The 20,217-nt window shown below is 41.2% G+C and overlaps 1 protein-coding gene across 1 annotated transcript in view; it reads left to right on the top strand.

Moving 5' to 3' along the window:
- LOC122923150 (AF4/FMR2 family member 3-like) overlaps window positions 1–20,217 on the top strand; it is a 131,560-nt gene that overhangs the window by 93,569 nt on the left and 17,774 nt on the right. Inside the window, exons 2-3 of the mRNA XM_044273877.1 lie at window positions 6,549–6,669; window positions 17,113–17,904. Coding sequence (XP_044129812.1) covers window positions 17,173–17,904 — 732 coding nt within the window. The 5' untranslated portion in view covers window positions 6,549–6,669; window positions 17,113–17,172. The remainder of the gene's footprint in view (window positions 1–6,548; window positions 6,670–17,112; window positions 17,905–20,217) is intronic.

Genomic DNA, 20,217 nt, shown 5'->3' with positions numbered 1-20,217 from the left:
TGTCCATACTCCAGGCCTTTGAATGAAAGCTCAAATACCCAGCCACCCACCCACAGGCCATAGCACTAAATGCGCACCTTTCCAAATTGCTGGCCCTGGAAATGTTGCCATTTAGGCTTGTGGACACTGAGGCTTTCCGCAGCCCGATGGTGGCGGCAGTCCCTCATTACTCAGTCCTCAGCCGCCACTATTTTTCCCGTTGTGCTGTCCCCGCCTTACACCAGCATGTGTCCCGTAACATCACCTGTGCCCTGACCAACGCAGTTATTTGGAAGGTCCATTTAACGACTGACACTAAATTTTCCTGGGGGCACACTGGGTGAACGTTGTGGAGGCTGGGAGCGAGTCGTACCCTGGGATGGCACAGGTGCTACCAACACCAAGGATTGCGGGCCCTACTTCCATCAGGATTTCCGCCACCACCTATATTAGTGGCTGCAACCCCCCTTCTCCTCCTCCTTCTCCACTTCGACCTCTGAATTATCATCTTTCAGCACCAGTCAGCCATAAGTCAGTAGCACTGCAGTGGAGAAGCGGCAACAGGCCGTGCTTTAAATAATATGTTTAGGTGACAAACAGCACACCGCTGCAGAGCTGTGGCAAGGTATAAGGGACCAGACTGAGCTGTGACTCTCACCACTCAACCTTGAACCAGACACCGTAACTAGGTGGCAGCTTTGGAGCTCGGCAAGCTCACACACATACCATGCCTAGCCCACGTGTTCAACTTAGTGGTTCAGCGGTTTCTCAAAATCTACCCCAATTTGTCTGAGCTACTGGTGAAGGTACGCCGCGTGTGTGTCCATTTCCAAAAGTCATCTACAGCTGCCGTCGGTCTGGCAACACTGCAGCAACGCTTGCAATTGCCAGCCCATTGTCTGTGCGACGCAAGCACGAGCTAAAACTCCACATTACACATGTTGGCCAGGCTTTGTGAGCAGCAGAGGGCAGTAGTGGAATACCAGCTGCAACATGGTTGTCGCCTTTCCAGTCAGCTTCTGCGAGTTGGCATGGATGTCAAACCTCTGTGAGGTTTTTCGCAACTTTAGGAAATCAACACAGATGGTGGCCGCTATTATCAGTGTATCCATCCCACTTCTGTGTCTACTAAAACGCTCGCTGCTCACAATGAAGGCGGACGCTTTGCATGTGAAAAAGGGGGAAGACAGTACACAGGGTAATAGCCAGACCACCCTCCGTTCGTCTTCTCAGCGCAAATTGGACTATGAAGAGGAGGAGCAGGAGACGTTTGCCTCCGCTACAGAGGGTAGTACCCACAGCCGGTTTATTCCATCTGTTCAGAGTGGATGGGCCAAAAAGGAGGAAGAGGATGAGGAGATTGAGAGTCATCCTCCTGATGAGGATAGCAAAGTCTTGTCTGTTGGGACCCTGACACACATGGCTGACTTTATGTTATGCTGCCTTTCCCGTGACCCTCGTGTTATACGCATTTTGGCCAACACCGATTACTGGTTGCTCACCCTTCTGGACCCCCGCTACAAAGAGAAATTCTCATCTCTCATTCCTGTGGTGGAGAGGACTAGCAAAATGGTGCAATACAAGAAGGTCCTTGTGGAGAAATTGCTCCAAAAATGTCCAGCTGACAATGCTGGCAGCAGAGTACGTCGTTCCTTGGGCAACTGATGAGGGGAGACAAGGGGAACACACAGCAGTTCCAACAGAGGCAAGTCAACACTCTCCAGGGCCTGGGACAGTTTCATGACACCCTGCCAGTAACCTCACCCTGATGCGCGGCCTAGTGTCACAAGAAGAGAAAAGTTTTGGAAGATGGTGAAGGAGTACGTAGCAGACCATGTCAGCGTCCACAATGATCCCTCTGTGCCTTACAACTATTGCGTGTCCAAGCTGGACACGTGGCACGAACTGGCGCTCTACGCCTTGGAAGTGCTGGCCTGCCCTGCCGCCAGCGTTTTGTAAGAGTGGATATTTAGTGCTGCTGGGGTCATAATAACTGATAAGGGCATCCGACTGTCAACTGAAAATGCTGACAGGTTGACTCATCAAAATGAACAATGCCTGGATTGCCCCTGACTTCTTTACTCCACCAGAGGAAAGTGGCTGCACATAAAGGCACTTTATTGAAATATCACAAATAAATTCCATGTGCCTTTTATGGTGTATTGAATACACTGTATTCCCATGCACCACTTCCACCACAAAAAAGGATATATGGTTCAATCTTCATTTTCTCATCCTTGTCCTCCTCCTCAATCATATCAACATGCTTATTAAGCTGCCCTAGCTCCTAATGTTTTAGAGGGTCAGCTCAGCAGCAGGCCCTCAACCATAATTGTTTCATTGGTCAGCTCAGCATCAGGCCCTCAACCATAATTTTTTTCGATGGTCAGCCCAGCAACAGGCACTCGCCCCTAATGTTTTAGAGAGTCAGCTCAGCAGCACACCCTCGCCCATAATGTTTTAGATGGTCAGCTCGGCAGCAGTCCCTCGTCCCTAATGTTTTAGATGATCAGCAAAGCAGCAAGCCCTCACCCATAATGTTTTAGATGGTCAGCTCAGCAGCAGGCCCTTGCCCATAATATTTTAGATGATCAGCTCGGCAGCAGGCCCTCGCCCATAATGTTTTAGATGGTGAGCTCAGAAGCAGGCCCTCGCCCATAATGTATCAGATGGTCAGCTCAGCAGCAGACCTTCGCCCATAATTTTTTCCATGGTCAGATCAGCAGCAGGCACTTGCCCCTAATGTTTTAGAGAGTCAGCTCACCAGCAGACCCTCAACCATAATTTTTTCGATGGTCAGCTCAGCAGCAGACCCTCACCCCAAATTTTTTTGATGGTCAGATCAGCAGCAGGCCCTCGCCCCTAATGTTTTAGAGGGTCACCAACAGGCCCTTGCTCCTAATGTTTTTGAGGGTCACCAGCAGGCCATCAATCATAATTTTTCAAGGGTGTGTAGGAGTCTCACTACCTGAACAATTGTACCACAATGTGAATGAGGCCCTCCTTTATGTGATATACAGGTTGTATCGGAGTGCCTCTTCCTTGTAATTTTTGGCAGCACTTGCACTTTACATACAAGTAAAGAATGTTTCCTAACAATTTTTCCTCTAAAATTGATTTTATCTTCGGTTTTGTGCATATTATTGTCAGTCTGTAAAATTGGCTTACTACTCGGACAACATTGTTCCCAGCAGCGACCTGGGAGTCCAAGATGCTTCCAGACATCCTCCCCATGCTGTTCCCGAACCATTTCAGTGGTGTTTCCATCAATTTCTGACCTTTTCATGTGAACCAGACACCCTCCCCTCTTCAGAGCAGGAGGGTGCCTGGTTTAATGCTCGGGTTCTCCCATTGAATTCCATTGTGCTCGGGTGCTTGATAGAGCACCCGAGCATCCCAAAGTGTTCTACTCGAGCACCCAAGCACTTTGTTGCTCGATCAACACTAATCTTCACCTAAGCTGTTGGTGATACCATCAATTAAATTATTACATAAACGCATTTCAACCTCCATAGAAAAGATGCTCTGGAGCTGGAAAAAGTTCAGACGAGAGCAACTAAACTGATGAGGGACACGGAGGGTCTTGGTTATGAGGAAAGATTAAAATAATTTATGTAGTTGGTCTTGAAAAGAGACGTGTAAGGGGGACATAATTAACCTATACAAGTATATAAATGGGCCATACAAAAAATGTGATGAAAAACTGTTCCATGTAAAATACCCACAAAAGACAAGGGGAACTGCCTCCGACTGGAAAAGAAAAAATTGTCTCCAGAGGCGTCAAGGATTCTTTACTGTAAGAACTGTAAATCTGAGGAATATACTTCCTCAGGACATGGTCACAGCAGGAACAGTGGACAGTTTAAAAAGGGTTTAGATGAATTCTTAAAAGTAAATGATATTAATGCTTATGAAAATGTGTAGAAATCTGGGTCTCGCTCCCCTTTTTCTGAAATTCTTGCCCCCGCCTTTCCCTTGGTTGAACTTGATGGACTTATGTATTTTTTCACCCATATTTACTATGTAATCTCCTGGGTCATGCATATTGTAATATGAACATATCTTGCTCTATGTAAGAGTGCCATCCTCTTGATCAAGTAGTCTGTCTTTTAAAGGGGTTCTGCCATTAAAATGAAAATCAGACATCATATAGTACATGACAATCACTTTTTTTTAAGAAAGCAAGAACCAGCCCTGTACCCCACATGGATCCAGAGATCTCCCCATTCAATTATGCATTTGCTTTGCTATATTCTCTTTAGGTTGGCAGCTCAGGGGGTATGTCCTCTTTGCTGTAGCTCTTTTTCTGTAAATGCCACAGCTTCTAACAGAACACATGACTGGTGTCAGCTGAAAATTTAAAGTGAGTGTGTCCAACCACAAAAAAATAAGGAAAAAAATAAACAGCAGGTGGCGCTATACAGATACATTTTATTGAATAACTCACTGGCTATACAAAATGTTTAATTACTTGCAATAACAAAAGCATTTAGATCCATGTGCTTGGTTGAAAAATTTAGAATATGTTTCTTGGCATAACCTGTTTGAGGTACGGGGTCATGACTATGGGAATGACTATGAAAAGAACACACTAAATTGGCAGACGCGGAGGTGATAAATAAGTGTCTCCAGATTTGGATGTAAAATGGGGAACTACTTTTGAATACATTACTTTGGTGTTGGTTGTAGGTGTGTTGCTTCTAGAGGTTCCAAACTAATGAATGACAAATCAGATGACAGAAGAAGCAGATGACAATGTGTGATTCTTTTGGGAATGAGGAAAAACTGGGGAAACAAGCAGCTTAAGATATGTGCTGCAGTAAATTTTCATCTCCAGGTGACATTCAAAAGAACCATACCATTTATCAGAGTGCGTCAAGGATAAATCCCTTCTCTCATACAGATAAATGACATGGTCTCTTCTTTTTGCTGGTGCCTTTAGTTAAATAACCTCCATGTTTCCATCTCTTCAGATCACAATCACTCAGATGTGCAGCGGCACAATTCAGTCGCCATGCATTTTTCATGTTCAGAACTTGCGCTCATGTCACACCAGTCAGAGAAAGGGGGATTGATTAAGGAGTAGTTTGACGACTTGGCTGATTACCAGAGATCAGGAAATAAAAGTGCGGCTGTAAGGAAAACTACTGCTACACATAATTTTAACAACTCTTCAGGGAACAAGCTAATAAGAGATGTACCACTAAAACAAGCCAGGAGCATTAGACTGATCACATGTAAGAGAGGTCACAAAAAAGAAATCTGTTCATACGTCACATTTTGAATACATATATTTTGAACTCCACAAAGACATATTGGGGCACCTTTATAAACAATGTAGGGTTTGTCATTTGTGTATATGTTCCAACTTCATAAATATGTCACTTAGACAACGGCATTATTCATACAACTATTATATATCCAATTTCAAGGTGGCACGGATCTGTTTAAAACTGAGATTGCTTTCATGTGCATTCTTTTTTTTCACTCCTAGAGATGAGCCAATTTCTTGAAATTAATTTCAGGTCATATGCTAATGAAACGATCGGCAGATTTGATTCAGGCACAAATTAATTCAACTTGAATCGAAATTGCTGAGAATGCCTTAAAAAGTCGTTTACGACATTCTGAGGTCTCCTAGGTCTGTATCCAAACCTTTTCAAGTGCCTTTAACGCAAAAACAGCAAAAGATTCAGATTAGGCTGGAATTTTAATTTTTGGGAAGTTCAAGACAAATTTAACTTGTTTAGAATTTATTTGCTCATCTCTACTCACTCCCGTACTTGAATGAGCTATTCTGATCCACCAGAATGGACCAATGTAGGACATACACTTGAATTCGGGAATGTGAATCTATTAATAAAAGAGATCTGTTAATAGCGCCCTTGACTTGTCTAGCGCCATGCACCGTCTGTTTTTAAACTGGACAGACTTGTGAAGAAAAAAGTTGTCAGGTGAAAAATCCCATATGTGAATTTGGCACACATGCTGAACTGTACAAAACTGCTACAAACTAATTTGACCTGGCACAGACTGGCAGTTTTCTGGTTAGATCCCATTCCCAAATTTTAAAAATACCGGAATGTGAGAAAAATAAACCACAAATACTCTCCAGATGCTTTATAAATTTGGCTTGTGCCATTCTCTATTTCAAAAATCTATCTCTTACCATCTAAGGTTACATTTTTCTTTATAAATTGTAGACTCTAAACTTTACTTTTTGAATTCTCTTAAAGTTTTTCGATCATTTTGACTCAGTCACAGTGTTTCTTGGATTCTTTTATCACATCACAATGCCATGAAGCTCAGGACACACTGATCCACACTAATGACTGTGTGTTTCTTATTTTTCCTGAAGATTTTCAATTATCTGTTCACTGTGCAAAGAAAACACAGGCTTATCCAGAGAGCAGAGCTCATTCAGTCTGCTAGTACTGGCATTAATCAGATTCATGTTTCTCCTTGCTGTGCCATCTGTTTGATGACTCCTTTTCAGGTTTGTGCGCAGTGTTATTACTAATTTTAACAAGTGACTGTCTGAATTATTACATGTCATTTCCTTTTGACAGTGGGTATGAACAGGACAAAAGCGTGTTGCGTAGAAAAGAATGGGAAAGGAGAAGTCAAGATGTGCAGCCAAGTGATGATGTCTTTCTTGCCAATTATCCCCTTTTCAGCGAACCATACAAGGTAATGTATATATATCGGTTTTCCTAAATTAGAGGCGAAAAAAAAACCGTATAAACCTATGGACCCAGGTAAAAAGGAAACTGCCACCACAAAAATGCAGTGTGATTTGTAGGCAGCATGTTCTAGAGCAGGAGGAGCTGAGCAGATTAATAAATACTTTTATTGGAATTGATTCCATAAATCTACACTATATTCTGGTAGTCATGTAGGTGGTGTTACTTATTTATCGCTTCATGACAGTGCATACATGTCAATCATTAATAGTACCACCCACATGACGCCTTAGTCTAAAATGGCCAGAGGTTTAGATGAATACATTACAAGTTTTACTGAATCTTTTCCCATAAAACTACATATCAATCTTCTCAGCTCCTCTTGACCTATAACATGCTGCCTGTACATTGCACTGCATGTTCTTAGTGAGTTATTTTTGACACTTACATATCTATAATCAGTAGCATTCCACCATTTCTACCGCAATGGCTTTGTTAGGTTAGGTTGGTAACAGTACAGTGACATTGCTACAAAGGAAACCATGGAAGTGCTATATTAAAACTAGCACCATGAAAATTTTTGCTGCCTACAGCAGCTACTACAGGAAGCCACTGTGCCCTTGTATATGAAGTCATCTGAGAAATTCTGTAATGTTAATAATGTTTGTATTCTGTTCACACTTCATTACAAATCAGCAAGAAATAGGTTGTATGTTTAGGCATACAGTGGTATGCATGGTCCATATTACCCCATTGTCAAAAAAAATTATATGTTTTTTACTGTGTGCATCTGTATTGGAAAGTGCAGCAGACTACGCTTTCCTATACAAAGAAAAAAGTTACAGCTGCCCAGTATATGCCAAAAAGACACTTTTCTTGGCGTATGCTGGGTGCACATGCGCAATGTATGAACAGAGCATTTATGTTCCTACTGTGCACAAAACATATAATAAAAAATGTATACATAATAATTATTCTGCAAGCTAATCAATGTTTAATACCTTATAGCTACAGTGGAGAAAATAAGTATTCTTCTGAGTTTTCCCACTTACAAAGAATGGAGAGCTCTGTAGTTTTTTTTTGTAGGGACACTTCAACTGTGAGAGACAGAATCTAAAAAAAAATCCAGAAAATCACATTTTATGATTTTTAAATAATTAATTTGCATTTTATTGCATAAAATTTGTATTTGATACAATAGTAAAACTGAATTTAATATCTGGTACTGAAACCTTTGTTTGCAATTAAAGAGGTCAGACGTTTCCTGTAGTTCTTGACCAAGTTTGCTAACACTGCAGCAGGGATTTTGGCCCACTCCTCCATACAGATCTTTTCCAGATCTTTCAAGTTTCAGGGCTGTCGCTGGGGTACATTGAGGTTCAGCTCCCTCCAAAGATTTTTGATTCAGTTCAGATCCGGAGACTGGCTTCACAGTTGGGATGGTGTTCTTGAGGTTGTACTCATCCTTCTTCCTCCTCCGAGTGGAGTTGATACCAAAAAGTTATATTTTGGTCTCATCTGACCACATGACCTTCTCCCATGCCTCCTCTGGATCATCCAGATGGCCATTGGTGAACTTAAAACTGGCCTGGACATGTACTGACCTGAGCAGGGGGACCCTGCATACCCTGCAGCATTTTAAGCCATGACAACATAGTGTGTTACAAACGGTAATCTTTGAGACTGTAGTCCCAGCTCTCTTCAGGTCATTGACCAGTCCTCCCGTGTAGCTCTGGGCTGATTCCTGACCTTTCTCAGAATCATCCTTACCCCCAAGAGGCGAGATCTTGAATGGAGCCCCAGACTGAGGAAGCTTGACAGTCATCTTGTGTTTCTTCCATTTTCGAAGAATTGCGCCAGAAGTTGTTGCCTTCTCACCAAGCTGCTTGCCTATTGTCCTGTAGCCCATCCCAGCCTTGTGCAGGTCTACAATTTTGTCCCTGGTGTCCTTAGATAGCTCCTTGGTCTTGGCCATGGTGGAGAGGTTGTAGTGTGATTGATTGAGTGTGAGGACAGGTGTCTTTTATACAGGAAACAAGTTAAAACTGGTGCAATTAATACAGGTAATGAGTGCAGAGTAGGAAGGCTTCTCAAATAAAAACGAAAAAAGGCCTGTGAGAGCCAGAATTCTTGCTGGTTGGTAGGTTATCAAATACTTATTTCATGCAAATTAATTACAAATACAATGTGATTTTATGGATTTTATTTTTTAGATTCTGTCTCACAGTTGAAGTGTACCTTAAGTGATAAGTGTACCTGAAGTGATAAAAATGACAGACCTCTCCATCCTTTGAAGGTGGAAAATCGCGAGCGTATCAAACACTTATTTTCCCCACTGTATCTGTGGAACTGACGAAGATCAGCCACAATATAGTGACTGGATAACACCATCATACAGTGACTGTATAATGCCACTATACAGTAACAGGATAACACTGCCGTACAGTGATGCATAACATTGCCTTACAGTGACAAGATAACACCACGATACAGTGACAGGATGACACCACCATATAGTAACAGGATAACACCACCATATTATGACTGGATAACGCCACCATAGAGTGATAGTATAGAAGGGTATAAGAGGCCACAGTACAGAATGTGACTAGGGACACAGTATAGAGTATGAGAGGGCACAGTATAGGGTGTAAGGGGGCATAGTACAGGTTAGGAGGCACAGTATAGGGTATAAGGGGGCATAGTAGAGGTTAGCAGGCACAGTACAGCGGTATTCTCTTATACTCCTGTACTGTGCCTCCTACAGAGTATTATAATGGGGCATAGTGCAGAGTATAAAGGGGCACAGTAGGATATAGGGCACAGTACAGGGTAGGGTATAGGGCACAGTTCAAGGTATCAGACTCACCATTATTGGTCAGGCTGGCAGGAAGTCTGAAGCAGGAGTTTAGTAGCATTGGCTGGCAGGCAGGAAGCAGCAGTGCTCAGAGGCGGGTAGACGACAGCTGAGATAAAGCGCTGCCCAGGGTCACTCCTGCTTCTTTTTGGCTGTCACGGTCAGAGCAGAAGGTCAGCTGTACTGTCAGCTATGCTATCAGCGGGGTAGACAAACGAGCGAGGTAAGCGGGTTCATCCAGTGTTCCCATAGGATTTCTTCTAGGGGGGCCGTATGTAACTTTAAAGTTGAAACAATTGCTAACACAGTGCAGCAGTGCAGAGAAGAGGTAGGAGAATCCCTCTCCCCTCTCCTCTTGGTCAGTATGGGCCGCAGCGTTACAACCCTTCACAGTGCACTAAAGTAGTGAGTTGATGGCTTTGCATAGCACCAATAGGGACAAATATCTAGAAACATCATGTCACGATGGGGAGTGGGGTAAACTCCCCACAGTATGATAATGGATAAGCAGGGAAGCAGCTAGGCCAGGATGCCGGGATAAGGGAGCAGGTCACCTCCTAAAGCATCCCTAATCCTCGCCCTAACTCCTCACCGTATGAGCAGACCTGGATGGTAGGACGGCTCATACCCAGGATACCTAGGACCCTGAGTCACCCTGATAATTCCTCACATAGAAGCAGGGGAGAGATGGCCTGCACAGAAGAGCAGGAGTCTCTGCAGGCCTAGAAACAAAGGAAAAGTACACCAAGTAGAATGACAGGTAAGTAACCAGTGGCTAGAGACAACTGAACCAAGAGTAACAGTAAACCTGGTCACTTACCTGCCGCATCTGCTGGAAGGCACCAAAGAAGAACACACCGTAGAAAACTGGAACCTATACAAACGCACTGCAATCCAACACCATACTGATGCAGTACGTACAGACACCCAGGAACCAGCACACCAGCAACTGCACATCCTAGACTTCAGGTTCACCCCTCCGGGAAACCAATGGGGCCCCCTTTCTGAGAAATTAACAGACAAGGGAAATGTCTAGCAGACATGCTGGACACAACACCAACAGACCAGACATGTAACAACGCACTAGACATACACCACACCCAGAACATAAACCCACACCAGCCATACAACAAGAGATGTAGGGTACATGGAGGATACAAGGGGAGATAATTTATGTCCAACAAGGTGGCCCTCAAGGATAGGGCAGAATCACCCAGGAAAGGAGGTATGGTGGCTCACTCTGTCGGTAACTCTGGAATGGGTGCTTCAAAGCCTGATGACTCACCCAGTCAGAAAAGAGTATAGAATCAAGTATTGGTTAAGGCTGAGTACTCACCACCTGGGCCATAGATGACAAAGGAGGATAAAAATCGCCTGAGTAGTAGGTAAACACCTAAGTGATTTATTATAAAAAAATAATAATATATGACATAAAATGGTATTAAAAAAACATATGGTACATATAGCGCAAATAAAATGCAATATAGAATCACTAATATGGCTGAGGTAGTTACATATAGCAGCAATATAAAGTGACAGTATAGAATTGATGTGCCTAAACTGAGTCACTGCCTCAATATGGAGCAGTGTATGTCGTCCAATGTTTAGTGTTGGATTGTCCGATTCTGATCATAGATGCTGAATGGTGATTAAAATCGTGACTGTCTCAATATGACAGTCACGATTTGAATCCTGACAACCATCTGGAGACATCACCTGAATAACTCCTACGGTCGCAGACTGTCTATAAGGCAACTGGAGATTGTACAGACAAGTGACCGCTAAATCGTCCAAGCCATTCCAGCTGACAACTTGTAACGAGGTACCATTGTTTCCGACATTGCAGCCACGTGGAACGCCACTGTGTGCGCAAGTCGTAAGGCACTTCAATTACTTTCAACTTTGCAACAATGTCACATATCCATTGTGAAGTGTAACTACAATATACAAGTCAGCTATCTTTTGCCTAACCCTCTTTTGCAATAATATTGCTTTCAAATTGATGGGAGAAAATTGGGATTGTTATATGTGATACTATAAGTCACGATTTTAATCACCATTCAGCATCTATGATCCAGAATCGGACAATCCAACACTAACATTGGATGACATACACTGCTCCATATTGAGGCAGTGACTCAATTTAAGCGCATCAATTCTATACTGTCACTTTATATTGCTGCTATATGCAACTACCTCAGCCATATTCGTGATTCTATATTGCACTTTATTCATTTTATTTGTGCTATATGTACCATGTTTTTTAATACCATTTTATGTCATATATTCAAATTTTTTAATAATAAATCACTTAGGTGTTTACCTACTACTCAGGCGATTTTTATCCTCCTTTGTCATCTATGGCCCAGGTGATGAGTGCTCAGCCTTAACCAATACTTGATTCAATATCCACATTATGGCCACACCCAGGACACACCTAAAACCCCTTGCTTACCAAACAGCAGGGAGGCACACCTTAAAGGGGAAGTGGACGTGCAAACCGCAAACTACACATTGCCCCAGGCAACTAGTCTGCACGGCAACCGCATCACGGTCCAACAACAATACGACCGTGACACATCAAGACTCGAAAAAAACATTGCTCCAGGGCACTACAAGACCAGTTTTGATTATACTGCCATGTGAAGAGTAGATATAGCTAAGCAGTTTTATATCTGTATTCTGTCTCTTTCCTATGTATTTGAAAAGAGGTCTGAATCATATAATCAGATTCAAGCTGTTGTTTTATAATTACAGTTTGGAAAATGGAAGCACCGATGGGTGACTTATCCTGCTTGATAATTTTTTCCTAGAAATTTCACTTCAAGCTCATGATCATCGCTTAGGAAGGTTGTTTAATAGCGACAGACCCTTTTCATTATAGTGATATTGTAATGGTGTGCGGAACAATAAACATTAAAACAATTAAAATAACACATAATTGATCATTTATTTTACAGTGAAAATAGAATATATAGTAACATAACATCTGTAGTAATGCTGCTGAATAATCTCACCCTACTCCTTTCTATGACACGAGTACTTTAAAATGCAATTTGCATAATTAAAACCCACACAGAACAGAAACGTGCTCCACAGTGAAGGTCGTGTTGACCTAATTTAAAGTATTTTCAATCTGTTAGAAGTACAGTAGCTCAGATTACACTGTAAGCATTTGAGAATCCAGGTGTCTGTTGCCAGGTCTGATAAGAAATGACTAAAGCTAATTTTTTTTAGACCGTGAGCAGAAGGTACCAAATGCAGAATCTTGTAGATTGCCTTATTTATGTGCTTTTAAAATGTTATAATTATTAAAGAATGTCTCCATCTAAATGTACATGAATTACATGGATTGACAGCAGCCGATCTGTGTTTACCCAATGCAGTGTGAGCTTATCATTTGAGACATGTCACATAGTTTGGTGTCATGGGGTGCCTTGTCTAATAAGCCTAGCCATTTCAGTAGGGTTGTCCAGCACCTCCCTAGCAAACATTCTGCCTCTGACTTTTTAGTTAAAAGAAGATCTATCTGATCTCCTGAAATGTCTGTTTTAGTATAGGCTTGTATTCCCCATAAAATAAAATCCTGGAGCATCTTTTCTCACATGTCTGTGCCATTCGCCTGTTATTGTTCCTGAATATTTTTGAAAAAATTGACAACTGGGTGTTAACATTGCCCTTGTCAAAGGGTCATGACCCTCCGAAGTCTGATACAGTCTGCATTGATTAAAAACTATCCGCCTGTAGGGACACACCAAACTGGTAACACCCAGTTGACAATTTTTTTCATAATTTTTAGGAGGAATGTCAAAAATAGAATGTTATGAAAAATTAAAGATCCTGCTTCGGCGCTTCAAGACCTGATCAAGACGATCTCTAATTTTAAGATCTTCTTTATTCCATTTAAAAATGCATTCAGTATAAAAACAACACATTTCGGGAAATTATTATCCCCTTAATCCATCAGGTTAACAATTAAAGGATTTTATAGAGGATTTTATACCGAATGCATTTTTAAATGGAATAAAGAAGATCATAAAACTAGAGATGGTCTTGATCAGGTCTTAAAGCGCTGAAGCAGGATCTTCAATTCTTCATGCAACTACCTTTCTGGAGGGACTGGACATCCTACTACAAAGGATGTCCCCCAAAAGGTGAGCCTTAACTTTTGAGTGTTTCTGTCCTTTAGACCGCTTAGGACATACTACCCTATTGTGCGCTCTATTGAGCCCTGGGCACATCCACACCTAAAAAAAAAAAAAAAAAACATAGAATGTTAAGTAAAGATGCTCCAATTATTTCATGGGGTATACAAGTATTTACTAAAAAAAACATGTCAGAAGAGTGGACAGTTCATCTTTAATGAATGAATGAACCAAGGAGGCAGAATATTTCTACCCTGGAGTACCAATTTGTTTCCCTCTAGTCTTATGTCCAACATTCAGTGCTGATTACTTTCTTCTTAATACTGGTCTGAGATTGGGCTTTTCTGATACCGAGCATAGACCTGTATTTAAAGGCTATTGACATCTTTGGGGGGATTTTTTAATAATTGCATTCTACTAATTTTGGGATAAAATATATTCGATGCATCTGCAGACTCCTGCAGAGAGTGCTCTGACGGCTCTGTCTGTAGCCTATCTGTACTTTCCTAACAGCTCATAAACACTCATTATAGCTCAATTCTGATCAGTTTTATAAGAATTTAGTTTAAATGAGTGTTTATGAGCTCTCAGGAGTCCAGAGATAAAGGCTACAGACAGATCCATCAGAGCCACTGTGAAGCTGAAAGCAAGAGTCTGGAGATGCATTGAAAGTGAAAATTGTAGAGTTAAAACTATTGACATCAACTACTTGACTATAAAGTACCAACAGTAAAGTACAGATTACAGGGGCAGTGTATTTGAATGAAGAAGACATCACATGGAGGTGTTTTGCTTGGTCTCATGACCTCCCATCAGCCGCCATCTTATGAGCAGCACAAAATACTTGGCAAACAAGGAGGCATACCTTATGAAATATAAAAATTCTTTGTGGGGTGAAATTGGAGAAAATTACAATTTCACCTAGGTTTTTTGGGGCTTTGCATTTATGGCAGTCACAAAAAAAAAATCACATGACAACCTTGTTCTATTGGTCAGTATAATGACTGCAATACCAAGTGTGGCGATGTGAACTTTAAAATGCATGGGAAAGTCCCGGAAGGGGGTTATATCTTTCCCAGGTTCCTCAACTGGCTGAGGTGGGTAAAATCCAAAATGATGCTGGCTTCAGTAAATATAGTTGCTGAAGCTATTTTCTTTATTTATTCGGGGCAGGATTTTACTTGGATTGGGATGGTAGGTTTTGGCAGTGGGACCTCCCAATCCACCCCCCACCACCACCAGTCCGGGGCAGGTTTTCCCTAGCAGTAAGGGATCCCCAGGTGAGGCCTGTTCTAATCAGGCTGGGGTAAAGCACCTCCCAGTGTGTCAGTCTGGGAAGAGAGAGAGAGTGATTTGGAACAGAGACCTGCAGAGGCTTTGTGTGAGTGTGGTCTCAGCCGGGCTAGGCTGAGGGGCCACGAGGCTGGGAGATAGCCTGGAATTTGGGGGACTCGTATTTGCTACAGCCTGGAGGCTGCTGGACCGCACCTGAAACAATGTGTGAACTGTGATATATAGGTGAGTCAGAGAGACACGTCATATTTGTTTAGTTAGTGCCTAGACGGGCAGGTGTTTCTTTTACTTTGTTTGTGCTGGTGTGTGAAGACTGCCAAATAAATGGACCTTAAACCTGGTGTCCGTGAAGAAGTCTGCGAGTACGACCCCCTGAGAGAGAGCACGATCCCTGGCACAAGTTTATACAGTTTTAATTTTTAAAAAAACAAAATTTAAAACATTTTTTTCTTCGTATCACCATTTTCTGACACCTATAACTTCTTTATATTTCTCGCTACAGAGCTTTTTTTTGTGCAGGGTGAGCTGTAGTTTTTATTGGTACCTTTCAGGGGTACATCTGACTAGATCATTTTTCAAGATTTTTTTTTTTTACAGGGCGAGCTGACCAGAAAAAACTAATCAGATTTTTTTCCTATTATGGCATTCACTGTCTAGGAAAATATTTTTGATATTTGAATAGTTCTGACATTTTCGGATGTGGCAATTATGTAATTTTTTATTTTTATTTTTTACAAAACTTTTTTTACTGTAACCTTTAGTCCTCTTAGGGGACTTTTACATGTGATCCCCTGATCAATTGTCCCATAGACTGCAATAGAATATAATTGCAATGTTTAGGATTCTGAGAGATTTCCTTTTAGGCAGCTCATTATGGCAGCACTGGGAGCCTTCCCAGGCTGTTGTAGCAACTGAAAAAGCCCCACGATTTTTATCAGAGGCACGATTTTGATCGGATGACAGAAGGAGCCCCTCTCTCTCTATCTAACCCCTCAGATGCCTTAGTCGCTATTGACCACAGCATCTGAGGGGTTAAATGTGATCAGTGTTATCTCTGATGCCAGTAATTGCGGCTGGGTTCTGACTCTATTACACAGCCTGCACTCGCCATGTATGGAGCAAGCTTAGCGTGTGAGCCTGCTCCATACACTTACACTTACACTTGCCAACAGTGCACAATTTACGTTGTGGTGCATGTAAGAATTGCTGAACTTCTTATTAGTTCCTCTGATGGATTTGATTGTGAAAGAGACAGCAGCCTGAAACATGTTAACAATGTCGGTTATAGAAGACAAACGGTTAAAAATTTGAAATAAAGACTTAATGGAAAAAAAATTTTTTACGGCCAAAACAAGTACAAAACAATATCAATTCTGGAGAAGGATAGTGTTTAAAGGGATTTTCCGAGACATAACTTCTGATGACCTATCCTCTGTATAGTATCTGATTGGTGGGGGTCCAACAGTAGGGAACCCTGCCAATCAGCTATTTGAGAAGGTAGCGGTGCTTGCAATAGTGCCACAGCCTTCTCTCAGCTTTCCCTAGGCCAGTGACAACATGTTCATTAGTCACATGGCCTAGGCACAGGTCAGCCCCATAGAAGTGAATATGGCTGAGCTGCGATACCAAGTACAGCTGCTATACAATATACAGACCTGTGCTTGCTGACCATGGACAAGGCTACGACGCTCAGAGGAGTGCCACTGCCTTCTCAATTAGCTGATCTTTGGGGGTCCCAGATGTGTGCCCCCGCTGATCAGATACTGATGACCTATTCTGAGGATAGGTCATCAGTATTTAAATTTCAGAAAACCATTTTAATGCTATTTTCATAGCATATACAGCACAAAGCATGCTTTATGGAATATAGGAGCCTAGGAGGTAAAGTACATGATCTGTCTTTATTTCTATAGTGTATGTGCAGTCATGATTCAGAAGTTAGATATGTAGCTAATATTGTTCATTATATTATGACTAGGATTGTTCTTTAACCTCTTGCACCAATATCATACAAGAACAACTCCAGTACTGACTTAATTAACACAAATAGCTCTAACTCCAACTTTACTCATTTATAACTTTTTCGGTATATAAAGTGCAAAATGTTTATGCAGAGGAAACTCTATTAATCTTACATTGTTTCCTTCTTTCTTAGACCAGTAAAGGAGATGAGCTTTCAACCCGTATACAAAGTACACTTGGAAACTATGATGAGATGAAAGACCTATTGACTGAAAAATCCAACCAAAGTCATCTAGTAGGCATTCCAAAAATTGAAGCAGTTGGAATCTCTGAGGGGAACAAAGAGGAACATTACCAACAGAACACAGCAGAACGTCATTACTCAGTTTGTCGCACTGTACAGATTGGTATCACACCTAGAACTTCTCCCAGAGCCACCATGGACTGGCAAAAAGCTGAAAATTCCTCTGATGGACAGAAATCATTAGGAAAAGCTAACCAAAGAACAACTGGTTCTCCCAATACCGATTTTAAATATGGACAACAAAACCACAAAACAGAAAAAAATAAAAGCTGCTTATTAAGCCCAGTGTCATCTGGAAATTCTAATGAGCATCACATTTTAACTTGTACAATGGATAAGGCCCTCAATAGACAGATACCAACATCACAAGTAAATTGCAATCTAGAAGTGGACTTCCCCAACAAAGAAAAGACTTGCAACAAAAACAGCAATAGCTCACATTGCTTGCAGAACTTTCCAGCTTCCATTGTCTCTAAACCAAATCCAATCCAGCAAAAGCCAACTGCATATGTTCGACCAATGGATGGTCAAGATCAAACACCCTATGAATCACCAAAGCTAAAATTATCAAGTGACTTTAACATGCTCTGCCCATTATTGAGAGGACTTTCTAGCAAAGCTAACTCTGACAAGGTAGCAAATGATAAAACAGAAACATTTCCAGAGATTGAAGAGGGAGAGGTAGGTGTAATCATATTTTACATGTATATATTTTATGTGCTAAAATGGTGTGCATGGTTTGATGTACTTATTAAAGAACATTCCCACAATTTTTTTTTTATTCTCTGACCTGTTAAAAAGATACATGATGCTGTAGTGAATATAACCGTCTTACCAGTGACTGTATTTGTGAGTTATAATTTCCCTTCTGATCCTCAGCTGTGACCAGCACTCTGACTTTCCAAATAACACATCATCTTATGTATGGACAGGAAGTCAGTTTCTCTATGTATTCCTAGGGGAGCCTCAATGTCAGTCTCATAGGAATGAATATAGAAGTTACTGACTTCCTGTCCAGAGCCTTGGTTCAAAAATAGAACTGTTAATAGTTTTATTTTTATCAATTAAGAATATGCAAAGAGAATGAACAAAAGAGAATTAAATGAAGTCAATATTTGGTGCGACTGCCCTATGGCTTTAAAACAGCATCAGTTCTTCTATAATCACTTGCACAATCAAGGATATTGTAGGATTATAGTCAGGTGTATGATTAACTAATTATACCAAACAGGTGATAATGATCATCATTTTCATATGTAGGATGAAACTCGCTAATTAACAGAAACATAAACAGCTGTGTAGGAGGCTTATCCCTTTCAGCTTGCAATTTTCAGTTTTTGCATTTTAATTATTTACTCCCAGCCTTCCTGGAGCCATAACTTTTTATTTTTCTGTTCATATAGCCGTTTGAGGGCTTGTTGTATGCGGGACAGGTTATACTTTCTAATGTCACCATTTACTGCATACAATGTAGTAGGGAGGTGGAAAAAAAAGTCCAAATAGGGTGGAATTGGAAAAAAAAATGGTTTTATTTTTTACGGTGTTCCCTATGCGATAAAACATTCTATGGGTCAGTACGATTACAACAATACCACATTTGTATCGTTTTTCTTGTGTTTTCGTACTGAGAAACAAAACTTGGGAAAAAATAAATTCTTGGCATCGCCAGATTTTGGACCCCCATAACTTTTTTATAGTTAGGTCTACGGAGCTGTGTGAAGGCTCTTTTTTTTTTTTTTGCAGAGCAATTGGTACTTTTGATTGATACAAATTTAGAGTATGAATGAGGTTTTGTATATTTTTATATTTTAACCCCTTCCCGACTGCCCTGATAACGCCGATCGCATACATTTAAGCCCTCAGATGCGGTGGTCAAATGTGACCACGACATCCAGGAAATTAAAGACCAGTGGGATTGCGCGCTACTGTCTGTACTATGGCTCCCCTGTCAAAGATCGGGGGAGCCAGACGCAGCATGTGGAAGCCCCTGTATTCAGGAGTGGTATGTGGCCACCACACACTAGTTTCTTTGGAGAGCCTGCCTGTGCCTGCTAATGCATTGGGGACTATGAGAAAAACAATCTAATGATTGCTTGCTATAGTTAACTAGGGGAACTATTCAAAAGTGTAAAAAAAAAGTTTTTAAAATATAAATAAATATATATATATATATATATATATAAAAGAAGGAACAAGATGGCGGCACTGGACAAAAATAGAGTTGGCGGGTGCTAGGTCCAGGGATATAGCTGCTTACCCCGCATAGATAATGAAGAAAGCTGGACAGCACTCTAAGTAAAAAACAAATGGTGTTTATTCACCCATGTGGAAGGCAACGTTTCAGCTCATACGAAGAGCTTTTTTCAAGCTATATATATATATGTGTATATATATACAGTACAGACCAAAAGTTTGGACACACCTTCTCATTCAAAGAGTTTTCTTTATTTTCATGACTATGAAAATGGTAGATTCACACTGAAGGCATCAAAACTATGAATTAACACATGTGGAATTATATACATAACAAAAAAGTGTGAAACAACTGAAAATATGTCATATTCCAGGTTCTTCAAAGTAGCCACCTTTTGCTTTGATTACTGCTTTGCACACTCTTGGCATTCTCTTGATGAGCTTCAAGAGGTAGTCACCTGAAATGGTTTTCACTTCATAGGTGTGCCCTGTCAGGTTTAATAAGGGATTTCTTGCCTTATAAATGGGGTTGGGACCATCAGTTGCGTTGTAGAGAAGTCAGGTGGATACACAGCTGATAGTCCTACTGAATAGACTGTTAGAATTTGTATTATGGCAAGAAAAAAGCATCTAAGTAAAGAAAAACGAGTGGCCATCATTACTTTAAGAAATTAAGGTCAGTCAGTCCGAAAAATTGGGAAAACTTTGAAAGTGTCCCCAAGTGCAGTCACATAAACCATCAAGCGCTACAAAGAAACTGGCTCACATGCGGACCGCCCCAGGAAAGGAAGACCAAGAGTC

This window comes from Bufo gargarizans, unplaced genomic scaffold (assembly GCF_014858855.1).
Source record: "Bufo gargarizans isolate SCDJY-AF-19 unplaced genomic scaffold, ASM1485885v1 original_scaffold_1261_pilon, whole genome shotgun sequence".
NCBI lineage: Eukaryota > Metazoa > Chordata > Amphibia > Anura > Bufonidae > Bufo > Bufo gargarizans.
Note: the sequence above shows the minus strand (reverse complement) of the source record. Positions and strands in the feature narration are given on the sequence as shown.